The sequence below is a fragment of the Erythrolamprus reginae genome, chromosome 5 (genome assembly GCF_031021105.1).
Source record: "Erythrolamprus reginae isolate rEryReg1 chromosome 5, rEryReg1.hap1, whole genome shotgun sequence".
Classification (NCBI taxonomy): Eukaryota; Metazoa; Chordata; class Lepidosauria; order Squamata; family Dipsadidae; genus Erythrolamprus; species Erythrolamprus reginae.
Window position 1 is genome coordinate 73,744,342 of NC_091954.1, and position 25,531 is coordinate 73,769,872.

The window sequence follows — 25,531 nt, forward strand, 5'->3', positions numbered from 1 at the left end:
AGGTTTCTTATAAACATTGGCATGGTATTATGGTGGGATACATGGTGAAAATGGACACAATGGTGATTATTAAGTTAAAGAATTAGATTCTAAATTGAAATACATAGTTATGGTATAGTGCCATGATGACAAATCTATGGCATGCGTGCCAGAGGTGGCACACAGACCCCTCTCTTTGGGCACACACATTGTCACTGGTTTGTTTCCTGGTTTCCAGCATGTGCATGACATGGGCCAGCTTATCTTCACATATGCTGGAGCCCTGGAAATCCAAAGATAAATAAATACTTACTTACTTACTTAATTACTTACTTACTTACCTACCGTATTTTTCGCTCTATAAGACGCACCTGCTGATAAGACGCACCTAGATTTTAGAGGAGGAAAATAGAAAAAAAATATTTTGAGCCAAAAAGGGGAGAGGAAGAGAGGAAGGAGTGAAAGAAGGGAGTGAGGGAGGAAAGAAGGGAGGAAGGAAAAGGAAAGCAAGAAATGGAGGGAGGAAAGAAAGGAAGGAAAGAAAGAAAGAAAGAAAGAAAGAAAGAAAGGGGGAAGGGACAGGAACAGAGGAAGGAAGCAAGGAAACTTATGAAAGGGGAGAGTAAGAGAGGAAGGACTGAAGGGAGGGAGGGAAGAAGGTAGGAAGGAGAAAGAAAAGAAGAAATAGAGGAAGGGAAGGTAAAAGAGAGAAAGAAAAAGAGCAAGAAAGAAAGAAAGAAAGAGAGAAAGAAAGAAAATGAAAGAGAAATAAAAATAGAGAGGGGGAATGAAAGAAATGGAAGGAGGGAAGGAAGGAGAGAGCAAGAGAAAGAAAGAAAGCAAGAGAAAGAAAAAAGAATGAAAGAGCAAGAGAGCAAGAGAGAAAAAGAAAGAAAGAGAGAAAGAAAGAAAGAAAGAAAGAAAGAAAGAAAGAAAGGCAACTTCAAAGAAAGGCTCACTGAGCATCTCTCACTCTCTCTCTCTCTTTCTATCCCTCTTTCTTTTTCTCTTCCTTTCTCTCTCTCCTCTTCCTTTATTTCCTCTCTCTCCCTCCCTCTCTCTTTCTCTCCCCCCTCTCTCCCCCTTTCCCTCTCTCTTTCTCTCTCTCCCTCTCTTGCTATCTCTCCCCCCTCTCCCTCTCTCTTTCTCTCCCCCCCTCCCCCCTTTCCCTCTCTCTTTCTCTCTCTCCCTCTCTTTCTATCTCTCCCCCCTCTCCCCCTCTCTTTCTCTCTCTCTCCCCCTCTTTCTCTCTCTTCTCACTTTCTCTCTCTTGTTTTCTTTCTGTCTCTTTCTGTCCCGGGCTCTCAGCAAGGGGGTTGCAGGAGAGGCGGGGCCGGCGAAGGTGATATTCAATGTCGGGGGCGCTCGGGCGGTTGCGCGCGCTCCCTATCTCCCTGCTAGCCCACTCGGAATATTCAAAATAAGAAAAACCTTCGCTGGCAAAGGCTTTTCTTATTTTGAATATTCCGAGTGGGCTAGCAGGGAGATAGGGAGCGCACGCAACCGCCCGTGCGCCCCCGACATTGAAGACCTCCGCTGAGAAAAACCTTTGCCGGCATTTCCTCGGCGTCAAGGAGGCACAGCGGCGGGCGGAGAGAGGGAAGGGGGGGCAGCGGCATCCCTCCTGGCCTTGGCGGGCCACCCGACCCTCCCCACCTCCTGCAAATGCGGCGGGCGGCAGGGGGAGAGCGAGGAGCCGGTTCTGGCGGGCGCGGGGCTTGGCTGGCTGGCTGGCGGGGGGAGCGCCGCTGGTGGTGCGGAGGGAGACCCTCCTCCGGGAGGGAGGGGGCCAGGCAGCAGCTAGCCAGCCAGCTGGCGGGATGGCACTTCCCAGTTCGCAGCCTCCCCCCCCCCGCCTGCATCTTCGCTCCATAAGACGGGGCTGATTTTTCTTCCTACTTTGGGAGGAAAAAACCTGCGTCTTATGGAGCGAAAAATACGGTACTTATTAGATTTGTATGCCACCCCTCTCCGTAGACTCGGGGTGGCTAACAACAATAATAAAACAGCGTATGACAAATCTAATGTTAAAAATAACTAAAAACCCTTATTAAAACCAAGCATACACACAAACATACCATGCATAAGTTGGATAGGCCTAGGGGGAAAGGAGTATCTCAATTCCCCCATGCCTGACGACAGAGGTGGGTTTTAAGGAGCTTACGAAAGGCAAGGAGGGTGGGGGCAATTCTGATCTCTGGGGGAAGCTGGTTCCAGAGGGTCCGGGCCACCACAGAGAAGGCTCTTTCCCTGGGTCCCGCCAAACGACATTGTTTGGTCGACGGGACCCAGAGAAGGTCAACTCTGTGGGACCTAACTGGTCGCTGGGCAGAAGGCGGTCCCAGAGATATTCTGGTCCAATGCCATACACATGTGCGTGCCAGCCAGTTGGTCTTTGATTTTTCAGGGTGCAGGCACGCATTCCGTTTTGAACACTCGGGGCCGAAAATGTTCAACATCACTGGTCTAGTGCATGATTGAAGAAAATAATATTAAGTTCACACGTAATGTCTAAAATTATAATTGCTGTATTTGCCACTCATTTGAAACACACTGGAACTTCAAATTAAAAATAATTCCTGCTGCTTTTAACTACATGTATTTCAGAAACATTCAATATGTGGATTTTTTAGACATTACTGAACTTCAGCTTTTATCATCATTCATCACTAGCTGTACTTCCTAGGAACAGAGAGAGTTGGAAACCAAGAATATTTTCAGGACCACACAATGTCCATCGTTGATGGGGTTTGTTAACAGAATAAAAATAGGTCTTTCCATAAATATAACAAATCATTCCAGATTTGATTACTCTTCAATACAATTGGTCCCATCCATACACTGTTTTTTGCTGCATTTTTATGGAATATACAACAACCAATATGTATTGTATTGGGGTACCCAATACAAAATAATATTTCTATACATGGGGAATGTGATAATAATATTTTCTCTCAGAATTAACTTCTAAATGGACCTGGACATTTAGCCTTATATTTAAATGATTATTTCCCATTTTTCCTTTTAAAAACCAGATGACCTCAGGGGATGTAATTATTCATGTTTCACTCTTCACAAGGGTGGGGAATTTTTTTTCCAGGTTTCAACTGACTGGATGTCACCCTGTGGGAGTATTCTGTATTTGCTAAAAACAAAGTCAACATGAGTTAACAGGTAGTTTTATAGAATCAGCCATGATAACATTGAAATGTTCCAGTGGGCGCAGTGATCACTATCAAAGACGTGTTTGTCTGCCGAATGGGCTGATTAAAAAGGTGTGGGTTGCTGAAACTGGGATTAGGGTGTGGTTGTCTGACAAAGAACATTCTATATGACACAGTAGCTGTTGCAAGATCCAGAACAATTCCTATCTGTAAGGGTAACTTCATAATGGGACACATCCACCATCTTTGTTAAATAGGATGAAGAGTTGCTTGTTCCTTAATTGTCATTGTTTTCTAATAAGAGTTTTTATAGATAATATGACTGAACTCTATACAATGCCTATTTAACATAGGTTAGGTCCCACAGAGTTGGCCTTCTCTGGGTCTCGTCGACTAAGCAATGTCGTTTGGCGGGACCCAGGAGAAGAGCCTTCTCTGTGGCGGTCCCGACCCTCTGGAACCAGCTCCCCCCAGATATCAGAGTTGCCCCCACTCTCCTTGCCTTTCGCAAGCTCCTTAAAACCCACCTTTGTCATCAGGCATGGGGGAATTGAAATTTTCCCTTCCCCCTAGGCTTATAGAATTTATACATGGTATGCTTGTATGTATGAGTGGTTCTTTAAATTGGGTTTTTTTTAGATGGTTTTAATATTAGATTTGTTTACATTGTCTTTTTATATTGTTGTTAGCCGCCCCGAGTCTTCGGAGAGGGGCGGCATACAAATCTAATAAATACAAATAATAAAAATAACGTAGGAAACAACTTCATGTTAAATCTAATCACAGAGACACACTTCCCCTTACTGAACATCTCCCCCCTGTGATCCCATTACAGAGTAAGGCTGGAGGATATATGGGTACCTGCAGCTCTTCCATAGCTTCTTTCTAAGCCCACTCTGAACTCTCTGTAACAAATACTATTTATAGTGTTTCACCAAATTTCAATAACAGATTGTAAACATTAAGAGTTAAGATAATCTCTTTCCACCTTCAAAATTGAAAGGACAACTTGTTTCTGTGCCTGATTCCTTCCAGTAACGCACCCACCCACAGAGTGTAATGTTTGGCAACTGACATTTGAAAATCAGGATTGTCTACTGAAAAATATTTTTATTTTACACAAAAAGGTTTTGACTATGTCCCCTTGAGATGATAGTGCTAATCACTCACCCATTGCTGCTAGGTTAGAGTTAGAGTTAGGTTAGGGCATGACCACAATGTATTCTATTATTCTAGACCTATGTGCTTCCCCATAACTAAATTCCACATTGATTAGGTTTTCATATGGGGTTATTCATCAACACCATCATAATTAGGTTTTGTATAAACCTTTGGACTTCTTTTCATATAATTTATGTTATTTTGTAACAAATAGCAATTCACACAAAGCATTCACAGAGACTAAAATTGTCTTCTGATAAATACAAGTTTTGATGGACTAAGCTGGATGGTCACCATATTTTGGTTGTATTCAGCATATACTGTGCTGTCAAAATGTGAAATAGCTCTCAAGTTTCCTTAAAAATACACTACTTTTTAAAAACTAAGATTGATTGATTCTCAGATGCTTTAACATTTTAATTAGATCTAGTGAAATACAAGATTAAGAACCATGTGAGTTATCTTACATGTGGCTAGATAACCATTTATCTGGTTATGCAAAAAAAAAAGCTTTAATACTTGACAATAGTTCATTTGGAAATGATAAGAGGATCCTGTGATATTTTACTAGATGCATATATTTATTGGTGACTGCCCATCTCACCTAAATTATTCTGGTTGGCTCACAATGGTTAAAAACTAAAGCCAAATAAAACAAGTTATGTATTTATGTATCACAATTACAAAACTCAATCTCTGGTTTCATGCATCATTGGATTTCCATAGCTTTTTGGACTATTTTACACACAATATGTTTATGCAATGTTCTATAGACTCTATACAATACATAATAATTTCCAATAAAACTTAATTATAGCTTTCATTCAATTCACAACAAAAATATTATATTGATTGTGTCTGATGCAAAAAAAGGTATTGTATTTGTATTTCTAGGTATTTCTATTGTATTTCTAGGTCAGAGTTGAAGCACTAGAGAATGGATGAGCTGAAATCCAATTATTGATGGTGGTGTAGGTCAGTGTTTCCCAACCTTGGCCACTTGAAGGTGTCTGGACTTCAACTCCCAGAATTCCCCAGCCAGCGAATGCTGGTTGGGGAATTCTGGGAGTTGAAGTCCAGATATCTTCAAGTGGCCAAGGTTGGGAAACACTGGTGTAGGTATATAATTCACCTCAAAGCAGTTTGGCAATTTTCTATCACATTCAAGAACTATTATTAAAGAGAAAAATAGAATTCATGTCCTAATTCCCATAGTTTTTGTATTTCTTTTTAAATTAAGTGATTATATAAAGTTTTTCTTCCTCAATACAACTGAGAGAATTTCTCATTCAAACAGGTATCATATGATATGTCGGTAATTCATCTATAGTTTTGTAAACCTATACGTAACTCTGGACAAATGCTACAGTTATGCATATCTGTTATGCTCCAGTTATATGACTTTGGCATTGAAATCCATGTGAAAATTCTTCTGCTGAACAGAAAAGGAATTCTAAGATATTTCTTGAAAAATCACACAAAAATAATAAAGGGAATACTTGATTAAAGTCATTTCCCAGTGCCCTATAAAACATGGTTTATAAATATATAGTCTGAATAGAATCATAACACATTTAGTTATTATTAGCACCATAACATGGCTGAGTTACTATGGCAATTCCCTGATGATTTTATACATTAAATTTCTGTATTCTGGATCACAAAGACCATTTTAAGTCAACTGTCTCCCATGTAGATTCCTTTGGTGATTTTGAATCAGTCACTGTTTGTTAGCCTAAGTTATTTAGAGAGCGATGTGGGCAAGAACTTGAAGAGAGTATTTTTTTATATACAATAAAATACGTCTAAAAGAGAGCTAGTTTGGGGGTAATCATGGGTAAGAAACAGTATTGTCTCATTTGAATCAATCAAATAATCAACAGGTACAATTGTTTCTAAAACAGCAAGTTTTGTGTAGTGGTTAACATTTTACAGTTTTTCCAAATGTAAAATAATGCCCTTGGGGGAAAGGAATCCTCAGTCTGAGTATTGCATTGGCAGTTCTGTGTTAGAAGAGAAGGATTTAGGGGTAGTGATTTCTGACAGTCTCAAAATGGGTGAGCAGTGTGGTCGGGCGGTAGGAAAAGCAAGTAGGATGCTTGGCTGCATAGCTAGAGGCATAACAAGCAGGAAGAGGGAGATTGTGATCCCCTTATATAGAGCGCTGGTGAGACCACATTTGGAGTACTGTGTTCAGTTCTGGAGACCTCACCTACCAAAAGATATTGACAAAATAGAACGGGTCCAAAAACGGGCTACAAGAATGGTGGAAGGTCTTAAGCATAAAATGTATCAGGAAAGACTTCATGAACTCAATCTGTATAGTCTGGAGGACAGAAGGAAAAGGGGGGACATGATCGAAACATTTAAATATGTTAAAGGGTTAAATAAGGTTCAGGAGGGAAGTGTTTTTAATAGGAAAGTGAACACAAGAACAAGGGGACACAATCTGAAGTTAGTTGGGGGAAAGATCAAAGGCAACATGAGAAAATATTATTTTACTGAAAGAGTAGTAGATCCTTGGAACAAACTTCCAGCAGACGTGGTTGGTAAATCCACAGTAACTGAATTTAAACATGCCTGGGATAAACATATATCCCTTGTAAGATAAAATAAAATACAGAAAATAGTATAAGGGCAGACTAGATGGACCATGAGGTCTTTTTCTGCCGTCAGTCTTCTATGTTTCTATGTTAAGACACCAAGGCTGAGAGTTACACAATCACCTGGATGGTTATTATTACTCACCCCTAGGAAGAAGGGAACAGCAAACCAATTCCAAAAGGTCTTTTCAAGAAAAGTACAGGAACTTATCCAGGCAGTTGTCAGGAATCATTGCTGACTCAAAGCCACCTCTTACCCATTGTTTTTATTATTAATGTTTAATTAAGCACTTGATGATTTAATTTAATTTAATTTCGAATAGTTACAAGGTTATACTTCACAAAGAATGAAAACTCTTTCAAAGCAATTCTAACCATGCACACAATATTAAGAACATAAATGAATAAAAGCAGTAGGGAACATATACTGAGTTTGATAAAAGTGCTGATGTCTAATATCTAATTGCAGATTATTTTGTAGATTCAGTGTTAAAGCTAAGTGAATGCCTTCGAAAATAAACAATTTAGAACTTTAAAAAAAAAGGCAATTAGTTATTGAGGTTTCCTCTATCGTTGCTTTAAAATTACTCTTTCTATCAGGCTGACCAGCCAAGTCCATCATGGGGAGGGAATGTGAATAAGGTTTTGAATGCTGGTTTCAAAATGAGAATAAACCAGTATGGGAGGAAATTGTTTTCAAAGTAATTTATTTTAAGTTAGTCCCATAATTTTAATGAGTCATGTAACTAATACAAGGAAGGCTAATCACATGAATCTATTATTGAGAACTCATTAATATCTTCATTTTGCATTACGTTCCCATTTCCAGAATGACTAAATCATGGTTCAGTCTGAATGTCATGAATATACCGATAACGGACATAAGGCAAACTCTGTATAGACAGGACTACAGTTAAAGAATTAATCATAACTGATAGAAAGTACTTTTTACTGTATTTCAAGGTGAAAATCGGAGACAATTTTGTAATGATTTAAGATGCTTCCCAGACACTTAATGTATGCAATATGATCTTACTGAATGAGATCATTTGAAGGAATTAAGGGATTGGGAATGCATTGCGAGTTTTGTGGACTATAGGCACTTTTGCTTTCAAAGGCAGTATACTTCATAAAAATAATAGTATTAAAAATATACTTCATATGCTTTCCAATATTCTTTTGATGACATTTAACTATGACTGCACTCTTACTTGGAATTAATGTATATTTATTAGTATTTTGTGTATCTTTATTCTATTTATGTATACATTTTCAAGGCTGAACGGCAAGGCATGAAATTAAATAGCTCAAATAGCTACTTAATTTTCATTATTTCTGACTTAAGCAAATTAAAGCATTTTCCTGGGTCTTAGATACTGCGCCTATTGTGCCCAATAGAAATGTCAACCTAGTCTCATAGTCAAATGTCCTAACTGTTCAGCACGCCTACGCAAGATCAGCTATTCACACATTAATGTTTAACTTCAGAATGTGCATATCAAATGTTGCAGATGTGATGCCAGTGAGAAGAATTAAAGCATGGCAGTGCCCTATGGGTGTGGGACATTTGTGAATAAGCTCAGAGGAGCTTTTAAACTATACAATGGTTATATATACTGTATATATATATATATACACACACAGACGACTTTCCTCATTTGAGATAAGTTGTAAATTCCAGCATACCAAGTTACCTTACATACAGTATCTCCATCTTGTTGCAATTATTTTTATTGAAATTGTGTGTTTTTATCATTTTATGAGATGCATGTGGTTCATAATATAAACAGCTACATTATCTAATTATTATAAATGTTTAAATAAAATTCTAAGACAGCCTAAGTTTAAGTCGGGTCCCGTTGACTAAACAATGCCGTTTGGCGGGACCTAGGGGAAGAGCCTTTTCTGTGGCGGCCCTGGCCCTCTGGAACCAACTCCGCCCTGATATCAGAGTTGCCCCCACCCTCCTTGCCTTTCGTAAGCTCCTTAAAACCCACCTCTGTCGTCAGGCATGGGGGAATTGAGATATTCCCTTTCCCCTAGGCTTAGAAAAAAAATATACATGGTATGTCTGTATGCATGATTGATTTCTCAAATTGCAGTTTCTTTTTAAATTAACTTAAATATTAGATTTGTTTATATTGTTTTATTACTGTTGTTAGCCGCCTCGAGTCTACAGAGAGGGGTGGCATACAAATTTGATTAATAAATAAAAATAAAAATAATAAAGTGTTTGGGATTTGGGGAAGAAACCACAGAGTCAGGTAATGCATTCTATGCATTGAACATTCTGTTGCTGAAGTCATATTTTCTGTACTCGAGTTTCGAGCAGTTTATATTGAGTTTCACTCTATTTTGTGGATGTATGTTGTTGTGGTTGAAGCTGTAGTATTCAATGACCAATAGGACATTGTGATAGATGATTTTATGAACTACATTTAGATCAGATCGAAGGCGATGTAGGTCTAGATTTTCTAACCCCAAAATTTCAAGACTTCTGGAATAAGGTATTCTGTTGCGAGCAGAGGAGTGGAGGACTCTTTTTGTGAAATATTCTGGAGTCTCTCAATTGTATTAATGTCTGATATGCAGTGTGGGTTCCAGATGGGTGAGCTGTATTCAAGGATTGATCTGGCAAATGTTTTGCATGCTCTGGTGAGCAGTTTAATATTGCCAGAGAAGAAGCTACACAATATTAGGTTAACAACTCTTAGTGCCTTTTTGGCGATGTTGTTTATTTATTTATTTTTATTTATTTATTAGATTTGTATGCTGCCCCTCTCCGGAGACTCAGAGTTCCTCACAACAACAAAACAGTACAAATCCAATGGTTAAAACAATTTTAAACCCTTAATATACATATAAAAAAAACCAATCATACATCTCATACAAACCATACGTAAAGCGGAAACGGCCCAGAGGAATCAATTTCCCCATGCCTGATGGCAGAGGTGGGTTTTAAGGAGTTTGCGAAAGGCAAGGAAGGTGGAGGCAGTTCTAATCTCCATGGGGAGTTGATTCCAGATGGTCAGGTACATCACAGAGAAGGCTCTTCCCCTGGGTCCCGCCAGACGACATTGTTTCATCGATGTAACCCAGAGAAGGCCAACTCTGTGGGACCTAACTAGTCGTTGGGATTTGTGCGGCGGAAGGCGGTCCCAGAGATATTCTGGTCTGATGCCATGAAGGGCTTTAAAGGTCATAACCAACATTTTGAATTGTGACCAGAAACAGATCGGCAACCAATGCAGACTGTGGAGTGTTGGTGTAACATGGGTATACCTAGGGAAGCCCATGATTGCTGTCGCAGCTGCATTCTGCACGATCTGAAGTTTCCGAACACTCTTCAAAGGTTGTTACAATGCCTCTAGCACTTAGGTCATTAGAAATGAGTACTCCAAGGTCCTTGACAGAGTGAGGGTATTCTACAATGTTGTGTCCTCCAGGTTTGTTCTGATTCTTTTTGCCAATATGTAAGACAGAGCATTTATTGGTTGAGATTTGAAGTTGCCAGTTATCAGGCCATTGTGATACAAGGTCTAGGTCAGTGATGGCAAATATTTTTTGGTTCACGTGCCAAAAGGGAGGGATTACGGGGAGTACGGGGGGGGGGGGGGCATCTCACACCCATAATTCAATACGCCCCCTGTGCATGCATGCATGACCCCCTCCCCGCTCCTTAGTGCCTTTTTGGCAATGTTGTTACAATGGGTTCTAGCACTTTGGTCATTAGAAAAGAGTACTCCAAGGTCCTTGACAGAGTGAGGCATGCCTGTTTTTTGCTGTCCCCAGGCTTCAGAGCCATTCTAGGATCCTTTGTAGGATGAAAATGGCCTTCTCCATCCCCCCCTCCCGGAGACCCTCCGGAAGCCAGAAATGGCCTGTTTCCCAACTTGAAAGGCTCTAGAGCTTGGAAACAGTCTGTTTCCTAATTCCCAGTAGATTCAGAAGGCCTGAAAATCAACTTGCTGATTCACTCATGCACTCCTTAAGTGAGCTTGCCTGCCCACTGGGTTCCACGTGCCATTTGTGGCACATGTGCCATAGGTTCGTCATCATGGGTCTAGGTCTTTTTGAAGGTAGAATAGTGGTGGGGTCCTATGGGAACGGTCAGGAATGCAGTTCTGGTAGCAAAATTTGGAGCTCCACCCCAGAGCACCCAATTTGCACTGAAAGATGTTGAAACAAAATAATAATAATAATAATAATTTATTGGATTTGTAGGCCGCCCCTCTCCGTAGACTCGGGGCGGCTAACAACAATGATAAAACAACATGAACAATCCAATAATAAAAACAACTAAAACACCTTATTATAAAAACAAACATACACACAAACATACCATGCATAACTTGTAATGGCCTAGGGGGAAGGAATATCTCAACTCCCCCATGCCTGGCAGTATAAGTGAGTCTTGAGTAGTTTACAAAAGACAGGGAGAGTGGGGGCAATTCTAATCTCCGGGGGGAGTTGGTTCCAGAGGGCCGGGGCCGCCACAGAGAAGGCTCTTTCCCTGGGGCCTGCCAAACGACATTGTGTAGTCGACGGGACCTGGAGAAGGCCAACTCTGTGGGACCTAATCGGTCGCTGGGATTTGTGCGGTAGCAGGCGGTTCCGGAAGTAATCTGGTCCAATGCCATGTAGGGCTTTAAAGGTCATGACCAACACTTTGAATTGTGATCGGAAACTGATCGGTAGCCAATGCAAGCCACGGAGTGTGTGGTAGTAAAATTTTTGATAGCCCATCACTGAGGTAGAAGTATTGTCGGTGGTGTTAAATAGTTGAACATCATCAGCAAAGAGAATGCAGTGGCCTGATTTTTGAAAATAGAGGTTTACAAATTTAAAGATTTAAAATGGTTTCTGAATGTACAGGCCCTAAATTTTTCTTACAACTAAGGTCGTTTATATAAAGAATATCAAAATGCACAGTATTTAACAGAAAGTGCTTTCTATTCTAAACACTAAAAAGATTTGTAAATGAAGAATTATACTTTGCTTAATTAATAACATGAGAATAATGTTAATTTACAGCGCTTTATAAAAATAAAACAAAACAAAACTAGGTTTTAATAACATTATTGAGAAAGATCATTATGATGAAAATTAGCATAAATATATTGTTGTTATCTCTTTTTTCATAATAATCTAATTCATGATGCATTGGATTTATATATGTGTGTGCAAAGCTCAACAAAACAATTCAATATGTGCATGTATGATGAATCTACAAAACACTATCAGAGAAAGTTGATCTAGATGGACTATTGGGCAAACTAGGAAGAAAAGTTCTGGTTTCTACTCTAATGCCACCAGCCTGAGACACATTCACCAGGAGTGAAACTGCTTTATCTTGTAAAAACAGGTTGAGCAAACAAAACTTATTAATGGAAACCATTTGATAAGAGCTGCCACAACCACAATTTGCTAGTGCAGTGAAAGGGACTTTGGCATTACCTTAAGCTTGGTAGCAGAAGGAAATATGTCTACCACAATTTGCCAAGTGATGGGTTTTGGTGTCGCAGCCCTTGGGTTTGCGGGCTGTATTGTGTCCACAGCGATGGATCCATGGAGCACCCAGGATTTATACAATAACCCAGTGACATCTTTATACCAATATCAAGGCCTTTGGAGGACTTGTGTGAGTCAGAGTTCGGGTCTTACTGAGTGTCGGCCTTATTTTACAATTCTTGGGCTTCCAGGTATGGCCAAAGCTACCATAGCTATAAAATAAAAGTAATTTTTTTAAAATAATCTGGCAAATGCAATATTTTAAACAGCTTGCCTATATAAATGGGTATTATATTGGCTATAGTAAGTAAGGTATATGTACTTCTATGGGTATTGTTATCATCAAAAAATTAGCACATAGAAAATGCTAATGTTTAAACCTTGTTATTATTACAAAGAAAAATAATAATCAGAATTGGTTTAAAGTTGTTAGCTTTCTTTCTGAGTATGTTTATTTGTTCTGTTAAGACTAATTTAAGATATACTTATTTATTACCTACTTCTCTGAGTAAAAGGTATCAACTCCCCCCCCCCCCCCTCCCTGGCAGTTGATATTTTTCACTATGAAAAGTAGATTGCTGGCCTTAAAATTTTAGAAAACAAAATAATGTCATTTTAATTGTTTAAAACTTCTCAATTTTTATTAGAATTTCCTATGGTATTAATGTTGTGCCTAATTCATGAAGATATGTACTTGATGGAAGTTAGATACACACACAGCAGTTCTATAAAAAAAAACCCCTTGATCTAACATTTGAGTTGTACAAATAACTTGCACATTATAAAAAAACTCTGAGATAGATAAACTTTTAGAAAAAGCTCAATGAAACAGAAAACTAGTATGTTCAAATTTTTGTTTTGTCTGGCATGTTTTTTTTCCCTTCCTATCGTTGCATATCTCTTTGTTCTTTTTTATTGTTCTAGATTTTTATAGTATCCTCAGTGGATGGTATTCATTATGAATGTATGTATTTTCATATATCATGTTAGGAATTTGAATTTGAGATTGAAATTACAAATCTAATTTACAGAAAATATTCTAATGGTTTTATTTAAGTGCTAACAAAATGGGTAAAACCTTGATTTGGTTTTAGTTTTGTATTTATTAACTGTTTATATTTCTAAGAGCATTTATTTATTTGTTTGTTTGCTTGTTTGTTTGTTTATTTATTTATTATTTTGCTAGATGTGTTTGTTTCATTATCAGAAAATATTGTATATTTGGAATCATTGGGTAGGAGTATGATGAATAAAGTAGTTCTGAGCTAGACTGAGATGCTATTCATCTTAAAGTTAGTGATTTAATTTTCTAACAAATGTATATTCTTTTTTAAAAAATAAATTTTGAGATGTAATAAGTTGTTTTGCAGAAAACCTTTCTATAAACAATAATTCTGAAATTCATCACAGCCCTTTCTAATAACAATACACAAAATATTACGTTTTGGTGCCACAAAATGAGTTTCAAAGTAGCAGAGAGGAAATATCAATATATGCAGTATTGAAGTTTTACATCATTTTGGTTCCAAGTTTACTTCTAAATCATAGTTATCAAACAACTATACAATCTGTATAAAACATAGTTTGTTTCTTATGTAATCTCATGTAAAAAGTAACAATTTTATCAAGTGTTTAATCTTATAATATTTATTACAATAATCATTAAAAGGAAATTGTATTGTTGTATTAAGGCATTAAGAAGTTAAAAGTTATTTTTAGCAAGTGATTTTTTTTCTTTGAGTCTTGGTGGAAAGTACAAATAAATTAATAGTGAAGATCTTTCATAACAGGTAGACTAGGAATAATATGAGTTTTTGATAAATATGCCTTCCAGATTTACTAGAGTCACCTTTTCAACATTTCCAAGCTATGGAAATCTAACTCTGGCCTTCTATTCATTTTAAAACATTGAATCATTTTTTAAATCTATCTATCCATCTACCTACGTATCTATCTATTTTTATTTATTTATTTATTTGTCAAACATATGTAGGATGGTAGTTTGTATAAATATAAGTAAAAAATAACGATAAAAAAGGACAATAGGACAGTAGGACAGGGACAGTAGGCACAATGGTGCGCTTATGCACACCCCTTACAGACCTCTTAGAAACGGGGAAAGGTCAACTGTAGACAATCTAAGGTTTAAAGTTTTTGGGGTTTGGGGGATGAAACTACAGAGTACGGTAGTGCACTCCAGGCATTGATCATTCTATTGCTGAAGTCGTATTTTCTGCAGTTAAATTTAGAGAGGTTTACATTTAGTTTGAATCTAATACGTGCTCTTGTATTGCTGTGGCTGAAGGTGAAGTAGTCATTAACAGGAAGAACATTTTGGCATATGATTTTATGAACTATAGTTAGATCAGATCGGAGGCGGAATCATTGCTGAAGCAATGGAAAAGAAGAAAGGAAATCGACCCAAACTGAACTAATTTTTGTCCATAACAAACAATGTACACAATATAATTTTGAAAAAGTAGCACATAAATATGTGGCTCATCTAGTGATTAACAGAATATACCAGGAAACCTTTTTTGTCTTTTTTAGTTCTTTTTTGGACAAATTTTATTACTGAACACATCTCTACAGAAGTAGGATCCAATACTTATAATAAGATTTCCCCCTCAATTAAATATACACAAGAGTATACCTGTAGTAGGGCAGAACAGTCCAAACTCAGGTTAGAATATGAACAAAACATAGATTTTTTTTGCTTTTTTCCCAGTACTGTATATGGAAACAGTAGACTTTTTACATGGCAGATATATTTTCAGTTTTTATATTAGCAGTAATGGTACAAAAGCTGACAGTTATGAGGTATGCACCCTTGATTTCTATGCCAGGAATAGACAGGGGTTTTACAAATTAGAGACTAATGGCAAGATTTCCAAGGTCAGGAAAAGAACAGCTAAATACCTGTTAAATTGAAAACGTGGAAGGAATATTTACTGGATTTATACCTGCACATGTGTTGCTAGATGCGGAACATTTCCTTTTGAGAATTGAACTGGTTACTAATTGGTAATTTGGCTTCAATAGAATTTGAGAAGTTGGTTGTTGCCTTTATAGCACTTCAGATTGCAGCCCTGGACAACTGAAATATTAAGACAAATATAACACTGTATAAATGATCAATCACCAAATAATTTGGGTTTTTTAGGAGGAGAGAAGCATTTTAAGGTTGACATGGATATAAGATAGATGCGGAACATTTTCTTTTGAGAATTGAACTGGTTACTAATTGGCTTCAATAGAATTTGAATTTGAATGCCTTCTATAAGTTGGAAAAGAGCAATAACAAAAATCAAGGGACATTTCAGGGTCCAGGTGGTTACATGCAAATATAGAACTGATAAGAGAGACACGTACAGGCTCGTAATATAACTGTGCAGAAAAAAACTGATACACAGGAAAAGAAGCTATAAATGTGAAGTTTTCTGAAAGAGATTTGGCATTTGCTCCAGAAGTCCCACTATTTTATTTATTTATTTATTTTATTTATTACTTAGATTTGTATGCCGCCCCTCTCCGAAGACTCGGGGCGGCTCAAAACACGTGGAAACAAATCATAAATAATCTAACAATTTTAAAATTAAAAGATTTAAAAGACCCCATATACTAACAGACATACACACAAGCATACCATATATAAATTAAACATGCCCAGGGGAAAATGTTTCAGTTCCCCCATGCCTGACGGCAAAGGTGGGTTTTAAGGAGTTTACGGAAGGCAGGAAGAGTAGGGGCAGTTCTAATCTCCGGGGGGAGTTGGTTCCAGAGGGTCGGTGCCGCCACAGAGAAGGCTCTTCCCCTGGGGTCCGCCAACCGACATTGTTTAGTTGACGGGACCCGGAGAAGGCCCACTCTGTGGGACCTGATCGGTCGCTGGGATTCGTGCAGCTAATGTAAAATAAATAAATAAATAAATAATTTAATAAATAAATAACCGATCAGGTTAGCTTTTTTACACTTGCATTGCCTAAATTTAAACCTAGATCAATATCTAGCTGCTGAATATTATGGCTATGCCAAATATTTTCAGGAAATCAATACTCAGATACTTCTACATCAGCGGTGTCAAACTCACTTTCATTGAGAGTGGCATTAGGATTGTGTTTGACCTTGGGGGAATGGGTTGTGTGGCCAGCTTGACATCACATATGTTGGAGGTACCTGTGATGGCCTATACAGACTTTGGAGGATCCATTGTCTCCAGTAGGGGAAGGCAAGAGAAAGGAAAGTACCAAACCTTTGTTCTCCAGAGGAGCCTTGTCGTCTGGTGGTCAAGTGCTAAGGACACCAATAGACTTCCTTCCTTCCTTCCCTCCTTCCCTCCTTCTCTCCCTCCCTCCCTCCTTCCTTCCTTCCTTCCTTCCTTCCCTCCCTCCTTCCTTCCTTCCTCCCTTTTCTACTTTTTCCTTCTCTTTTTTCTCCTTCTTCCTTCCCATCTTTCCTTCTTTTTTCCCTTCCTTTCTCTCTTCCCATCTTCCCTTCTTTGTCTTTCCTCTTTCCCTTTCACTACTCAAATGAAAAAAGGGAAACATTTCACCTTTCGTTTTGTTTTGCTTTTAGTTAATTTTTCTAGTGTGCAATCCTTCCGTCCCCCAAGCTCCGTTTTCACTGGCAGAGGGCTGCAGCAGGCCATTCAAGCTGAAAATGGGGCCAGCCCTTCACAGAACAGCCCCGTGGAGCAGATTTAAGCACCCTCTGGGCTGGATTTGGCTTATGGCCTTTGAGTTTGACACTCCTGTTATAGATACACGTCTCTTGTGTATGCTTTTAAAAATAAAAATAAACAACATGTTTATTTTTTTTAACTTTTTTGCTGTACAATATCTATAGTTACTTTTTGTGATGTGGGCAGCTTTATGAATTTTTAATTAAAGAAATAAATCCTTTGCCAGATAATTCAAAGCAGCAGAGATCCTGCTTGTCAGCCTAGCAGTTGAGAAAAGGCCCCTGAAGATTATACTGTAGTAGTGAACAGGTTTCCTGAATTTATCTACTCTTTTTTTCTTGAAATCCCTCATTATTAATGTCCATTAACGTCTTGTGTTAGCAGACTGATCATTCAGCTTTCTCTCCAGTACTTACTTACTTACTTACTTACTTACTTACTTACTTACTTACTTACTTACTTACTGTTCTGCCTGACTGGCTCGGCAATGCTTAATAGTCCAAGGAAAAGAAATCAAACACACACGTGCTCTGCTAATCAGCAAATTTGTATTAGATAAACAAAAATGGCTTACTCAAAAACAGTTTTTAGTGTCCAAAAACAATGCAAGGCTTACTTCAGCCGTATACAAAAACACAGGGAAAAACAAACAAAGACAACCTGGAATGAGCAATGACGTTTCAGGAGTCCTTTTGAATCTTTGAAGCAAACAGCAAGTCCCAGAGTTTTCACCTCCCACTTGTCTGAAAAAGCTGGGTTGAAAACTCCAACGGCACAGAAACTTCGAAGCAGGAACCACAAAACACCACAGATAAACAGCCACAGTTTGCCTTGGCCTTTGTTCCCTTTTATCCCTTTAGCCCTCATTAAGGGAACCACACCCAGCCCTCAGTATAAGAACCACACCCAGACCAGGTGCTCCTATAATGATTTGTAATACTCCTTAAAGTGATCCCTTCTTTGCCTAGCTATTCGGCTACGTAGATCAATATATTGATCTGCAGAAGAACTCAGGGAGGAAAGACTGTCTGAGGGACTGCAGGCCAAATCCTCTGGGATGTCTGCTGAATCCTGCATCCCAGTGGCCTCATCCTCCTGGCTGTCTGCCACATCTTCCTGGCTGTCTGCCACATCTTCCTGGCTGTCAGCCAGGCTTTCACATTCACTTTGTGCCGCGTCTCTCCCATCTGTGGGAGCAACGGCTGGCCCAGGCCCAAACACAACACTTACTTACTTACTTACTTACTTACTTACTTACTTACTTACTTACTTACTTACTTACTTACTTACTTTATTTATTTATTTATTTATTTATTTATTTATTTATTTGTCAAACAATTATAGTGTGATAATTTGTATATATTAAACATTAGATAAGTAATGATAAAAAGTAACAAAAGAAGACAATAGGACAGGGACGGTAGGCACAGTGGTGCGCTTATGCACGCCCCTTACTTCCTATCAGTCCTGAGTCTATGATGAAAGAACTGTGGCTGAGACCTAGATTATTTCATGGTTATGTACAGAATTATGAACAATGTTTTTAAGTATTCATTAACTTGAGACATTTTACTTCCATGTTTCCCTCTACTATTTTTTCCTCTTTTTGACAGCGATGCTCCAGGCTGTAAGAGCACTGATGATCGTGGGCATTGTGCTGGGTGCTTTTGGTCTCCTGGTGGCTACTTTTTCTCTGAAATGTTTACGGATGGGCAACATGGAGGATTCTGCCAAGGCAAGCATGACTTTGGCTGCGGGAGTCATGTGCATTGTATCTGGTGAGTTAGAGTTTATATAGTTGCCATCTATTTTTAGTGAAATGTTTGAAATTAAAAGGTGGGGAACATTTTTAAAAAGTTAGAAGTGTCAAGAACTCTTGGTTGACCACATCCCCACCACTTCCCAATCACTAAAAATTGCATAAGGTTCTGATAAACGTACAGTAGCAGGCTACCTTTCTCATATCCAGTTCAAACAAGCTTTTACAGCTTTAGTAATGAATCCCTGATGGGTCTTATAAGAGCCAATATCAGAAAAGCACATCTGAGACACATTCTCATATTTGAGGCTAAAGGGGATTCTACAAATACCGACCAAGCCACCACCATCTCAAACTCCATTCACTCCTAGCCCATCATCAAATGCAGATTTCAGAGATGAAGATGATTGTTGCCTACTATTTCATGTAATATATGACATATATTGTTGCTCATCATATTTATAATGATTTCAATAGTTTGTACAATTTGCCTGCTGTTTAAAATTATTTATTGAGAATAGAACTAACAAATTACTTCTGCAGGATATTCATGTTGTCATAAAAATCTGATGTTCTAAGTGCAGGATAATGTCAGATGATGTAACAGTTGGAAGGGACTTGGAGTTGTCTAGTTTAATCTCCTGCTGACTCCAAGAATAGAATATTATGCATGCCAAAATAGAAGACCATTCAGACTCCACTTCAATAACTTTTTGTCCCTAATTGAACAGCACCTCAGAAAATAAGATGTCTTAATGTTCAGCCCAAATTTACTTTTTTTAATGCAAGTCCATTGTTTCGATTTTTTTCCTGTTGGGAAAAAACCCACAACTCTATACAATTTTGCCAATCTTGTGCAAGATAGCCCTTCAGTACTTGAAGACTGAATGTTTTTTTGAATTCTTTTTAGTTGATACCCTTTAACACACTCTGGTTGTTAATGTCTTTCCCAAAATGTGGTTGGCAGCGCTGGATGATATATTTTAGGTTCAGTTTGACCAACACAGATCAGAGGGGAGCAATAATTTAATGTTTGGTTTCTAGCAAAACTCAGGGTAATGGTACTGATATGATTCAAGGATGCCTGCATTTGTTCCTACATAGTATTTCAATGCATAGTGCAGTGATGGCTAACCTATGGCACATATCTGCTGGCACACAAGCTGCTGCCCTAGCTCAGCTCCAATGTGCATGTGTGTGCCAGCCAGCTGATTTTTGGCTCACACAGAGGCTCTGGGAGGGCATTTTTGGCTACCAGAGAGCCTCCAGGGGACGGGAGAAGGACATTTTTATCCTCCCCCACCTCTAGGGAAGCCTTTGGATCCTGAGGAGGGTGAAACACTAGCCTACTGGGCCCACCAGATGTTGGGAAGCAGGCCATTTCCAGTCCCCAGAGGGCCTCCGGAGGTGTGTGGAAAGCTGTTTTTGCCCTCCCCAGGCATTGAATTATGGGTGTGCCCACCCTCTTTTCATTTACTTGTTCTGTAAACTGAAACAAAATGTTCTTTGCTGGATTGGATCTATAGTTTGTCTCTATATAAGTACCCAATTCAGTAGTAGATAAGTAAGAGCTTCTGGGGCTCCATAAACAGAGCATGAAGATAATTTATCACTGTTACTTCCAAGGAATAGATTACCATGGTTTGAGGACAGAGTATAGGACTCATAGCAAGGATATTCTTAAACTTCATGAATATTACAGTGAAGTAAACCTACCAAAAATAAATTGTGTTACCATATTTCTGGAAAAATAGAGCTTTAATCTGGTAAGGTAAGTGGAAATGCAAAACAACAACACCCAGCTGCATGGCCATAATATTGTCCTGTTTATAATGTCATGGTAAATAAAAAACAACTTTTAAAGTTTTGATAAACTACAGACTTATTGGATCTTTTGTACTTTTTTTGATAGGTATCTGTGCTATCTGTGGAGTATCTGTTTTCGCCAATATGCTTGTCACAGACTACTGGATGTCAACAGCTAATATGTACCAGCCAAGAATGATGGAGTCACTCCAAGTAAGGTAATTTCAGTCCACCATGCTTAGAAGGAGAATGTTGCTGCTGTTTTCCTAATTCAGCATTGAAATAGTAAGCTCATTTTAATAATCTTTTCACTGTCCATGTATTGGGCTATGAGAATCACCTCGAGGAACAGAGGAAAGAGCTGCAATCAGAACTACAATCAGAGAAATGAAATTCCAAAAGCAAAATTAATTCATCTACTAAGCCAAAACATTTCCCCTGGGCATTTGGACCCAGACTTGCAAAAACTGCTTTTTGATCATCATTTTGTATTTTATTATATTGAGGTTTTATTAACATTGCATGGTTACTTTCCCCCCTCATTTTCTTTGTTTCTCTTATATGTTGCCCAGAGTCAGTGCTTGAATTTGAAAGCCTTATTAAATAAATAAATAAGTAAATATACAAACAAACAAATAGATGACAGACAGACAGACATATTTAGCATATGGCAAATACATGGACTTATTTGAAAAAAATCAGACATTGGGCAGACATTGGCTCTTGATGGGCTTTTAGACCCAACGTGTTGGATACTTTGTTGAGGAGCACCACAGTAATAAAATAAAAAATAATAATAATAAAAATAAAAAAATAAAAAAATAAAATAAAATAATAATAAATAATAAATAATAATAAATAAACTAAAATAAACTGAAATAAAATAAAAAAATAAACTAAAATAAAATAAAATAAACTAAAACAAAACAAAACAAAACAAAACAAAACAAAACAAAACAAAACAAAACAAAACAAAACAAAACAAAACAAAACAAAACAAATTAACTAAAATAAAATAAACTAAACTAAAATAAACTAAAATAAACTAAAATAAAATAAACTAAACTAAAATAAACTAAAATAAAATAAAATAAAATAAAAAATAAAATAAAATAAACTAAACTAAAATAAACTAAAATAAACTAAACTAAACTAAAATAAACTAAAATAAACTAAACTAAACTAAACTAAAATAAAATAATATAAACTAAACTAAAATAAAATAAAATAAAATAAAATAAAATAAAATAAAATAAAATAAAATAAAATAAACTAAAATAAAATAAAATAAAATAAAATAAAATAAAATAAACTAAAATAAAATAAAATAAAATAAAATAAACTAAAATAAAATAAATAAAATAAAATAAAATAAAATAAAATAAAATAAAATAAAATAAAATAAAATAAAATAATAAAATAAAATAAACTAAAATAAACTAAAATAAACTAAAATAAAATAAAATAAAATAAAATAAAATAAAATAAACTAAACTAAAATAAAAAAAACTAAAATAAAATAAAATAAAATAAAATAAAATAAAATAAAATAAAATAAAATAAAATAAAATAAAATAAAATAAAATAAAATAAAATAAAATAAAATAAAATAAAATAAAATAAAATAAAATAAAATAAAATAAAATAAAATAAAATAAAATAAAAAATAATAAAAAAAAATAAATAAAAAAAAATAAAAAATAATAAAAAAATTAAAAAAATAAATAAAAAAATAAAAAAATAAAAAAAAAATAAAAAAAAATAAAAAAAAAATAAAAAAATAAAAAAATTAAAAAATAAAATAAATAAAATAAACTAAAATAAAATAAATAAAATAAAATAAAATAAAATAAAATAAAATAAAATAAAATAAAATAAAATAAAATAAAATAAAATAAAATAAAATAAAATAAAATAAAATAAAATAAAATAAAATAAAATAAAATAAAATAAAATAAAATAAAATAAAATAAAATAAAATAAAATAAAATAAAATAAAATAAAATAAAATAAAATAAAATAAAATAAAATAAAATAAAATAAAATAAAATAAAATAAAATAAAATAAAATAAAAGTTTCTGGGAATCACAACCAAGCTAATCGGGAGTTGCATACCATAGAATGGTCAGGAAGGCTGCTTTAGTCATATTGCAGCTAGTGAGGCTAATTCGACATTCCAGATTTAAGCCCATCTGATTTCAGTGGAATTAATCCAGAACTAATTTAGTCTGCCCCAGTTTATTCAGAAAATTAAGTCCTGCTTTTTCTCTTTTTTTTGCAGATACACATTCGGTTCTGCTCTCTTTGTAGGATGGATTGCTGGAGGCCTGGCCTTTGTGGGAGGCATTATGATGTGTGTTGCTTGCCGAGGACTGGTACCTGAGGAGACCCGGTGAGTGCCTATTCCTATAAATGAATGTATGATGAACATGAACGTATGAATTGTATGATGAACAACTGTGGAAGTTTCTTTTCAGTTATTCTACATTGTTTAAGAAATTATGAGCCACTTCTACATGAAGATAAGAAAAAGCAGTTGTCAGCAATATCAATCAACAAACAAAGTTTAAAATCAGAAGCAGGAGATAATCAAGACAGTTCTGGAAAAAATACAGCATATAAATTTGTTTCAGTACTAGCTGTTTCTATATTACCTTTTCTCTTCTAGTTGACTTCTTTAATAGATATCCAGTAAGGGTCAACTTTTATATTAAAAGTATACTTTTATATAGCATACTAATACTAGTATAAAGTACTAATAGAAATACTTGTAATTCAAACTCGTAGAAAGTCACATTTAATGTGGGGAAAAGAGTAGATTATTAATATGTTTTCAAATATAATTCATGCAAAAAACCCACACTCTATTGCTGAATTATGAGTTTGCTTACAGAAATGAAGTTTCAGGCTTGCAAATTTCTCCCACAATAATATCACAATAAGATCAGCTCTTTAGTAATAAAGCTTGATTTTTATGTGATTGAGCTACCCATTCCCTGTAAAGTCTGCAAAGATCCAAATTGACATTCTCCCCTCATTTTCCAGTTTATTTATTAATTAGACTTCAATGCCACCCTTCTCAAAGCGACTCAGTTGATTATCTAGGACTAGTTGATTATCTATCATTCTGGTGTGTGGAACATTTTGCTTTTTTCATTTACTTTTTTATTTTTTTCTAATGCTTGAACACTGTTATTTTGGGCCACTGGGAGAAAATTAGTGAGTAGCTACTTGACAATGGCGTTGTTGTCCAAACCCATGAATAAGCATGGGACAAATTGTGACATAGTGTGGAGTCTCTCAGTTGTCTGGAGATAATTGTTTGACTAGTTTTAAATAGGTGCACAATACTGAAATTGTTTTAATTCACTGTGATTGAGCAAGTATAATGGTAAGTAAAAAAGACCTTGGGAGACTGGGCCAAGGAATGGACAGATAAGAGACAGCTTAGCGTGTAACTGGATAGTAGGTGGGACAAGACACTCATAAGAGATCCTACCTAGTTTCTTTGCTGTAAAGGACATGGGCAGAAAGAAATGTACTTTCAGATTTCCAAGATTCTGTCAAAGTAGTTTGCAATAAAATAGAATTATATTATCTGGTTGTGATTTCTATATAGTTTACCCTGGAGCCGAGAGAGGGCAATTTATGTTATATTATTGTGTAGAGACTGGATATTTATAAAGGGTAGGTAATTATATTGAAAATAACAGTTTGTATAATTCTAAGATAGACTGTTACCTCCCACTTCCACTAAATGACACCTTGATTTACTTCTCTTTCAGTTACAAGGCAGTCTCCTACAGGTCTGCTGGGTATAAATCTGGAGCTGCTTATGAAACCAAGAAAACTCCAGTAATGGATAATAATACTGTCAAAACTGATGAAGGAAGACAGTCCTACCCTTCAAAATATGACTATGTATAGAAATTGTCCTGTTACTATATAGCTACACATCTACTTGTTAAAACTTTAGAGTTTAAAATGTCCAACTAAGTGAAGTGTTAATGGCATGTCTCTTTTCTCTCTGAACTTTTCTTATATTTGACTTTATGATGCTGGAAATCTCTTCTCCAGTTGTTTATTAATGTTTGCTTTATGATGGTAAATATCATGGTAAGCTTGAAACGAGCTGATTATTTCCTTCCACCAATAATTATTTCCTTTTCAAAGAGAGTTGAAAACATTATGCTGCCCATTTACTATATTTTAAATAGGTGAAATTATATAGTAAGAAAATGGAACACCATTGCAGTGCACAATATTGAATCGATTTCAGGTTCATGCTTTGAGACTTTACAGCAGTGTTTTTAATAGTTTAAAAGTTTTAGGAACTTTAATAGCATATTTTTTGGAATATAAGATGCACGGGAGTATAAGGTGCACCTTAGTTTTCGGGAGGAAAATAGGGGGGGGGAAATCTACCTACGAGATATTCATCTGGCTAGTGTCCTTAGTTTGTTTAGCTTCAGCAAATTATTTTATCCCCTGATTAGGACTGAAAAAGCCTTTTTTCAGAGGGGATAAGAATGAAAAAAAGCCTGCCAAGTCTTAGAACAGGAAAAACTGCTTCGAAGGGAGTAGGAATTTTTTAAAAATGCAGCAAGCCAGGAAGATCGCTAGCACCATGTTAGGGCTCAAAAAGTCTTTTTCAGAGGGAGTAGCAATGAAAGCAGGACTAAAACACTAAGGGCTAGGAAAAAACCTTCTTCAGAGGTATTGGAAGTCAGGAGGATCATTAGTATCTAGTTATAGCTGGAAACAAAAACTTTGAAAAAAGCTACATGCAAAGTATAAGATGCACCAAATGTTCCTCTTTTAGGGAGGAAAAAGGTGTGTCTTACACTCTGAGAAATATGGTATGTA

The 25,531-nt window shown here is 36.3% G+C and overlaps 1 protein-coding gene across 1 annotated transcript; it reads left to right on the forward strand.

Moving 5' to 3' along the window:
- Positions 1 to 12,389: 12,389 nt before the first annotated feature.
- On the forward strand, positions 12,390 to 24,592 carry CLDN18 (claudin 18). Its single transcript, XM_070754044.1, has 5 exons — positions 12,390 to 12,609; positions 18,713 to 18,877; positions 20,771 to 20,882; positions 22,947 to 23,057; positions 24,451 to 24,592. Exons 1-5 carry the CDS (start codon positions 12,390 to 12,392, stop codon positions 24,590 to 24,592), a joined length of 750 nt encoding a protein of 249 aa, XP_070610145.1.
- Positions 24,593 to 25,531: the final 939 nt, after the last annotated feature.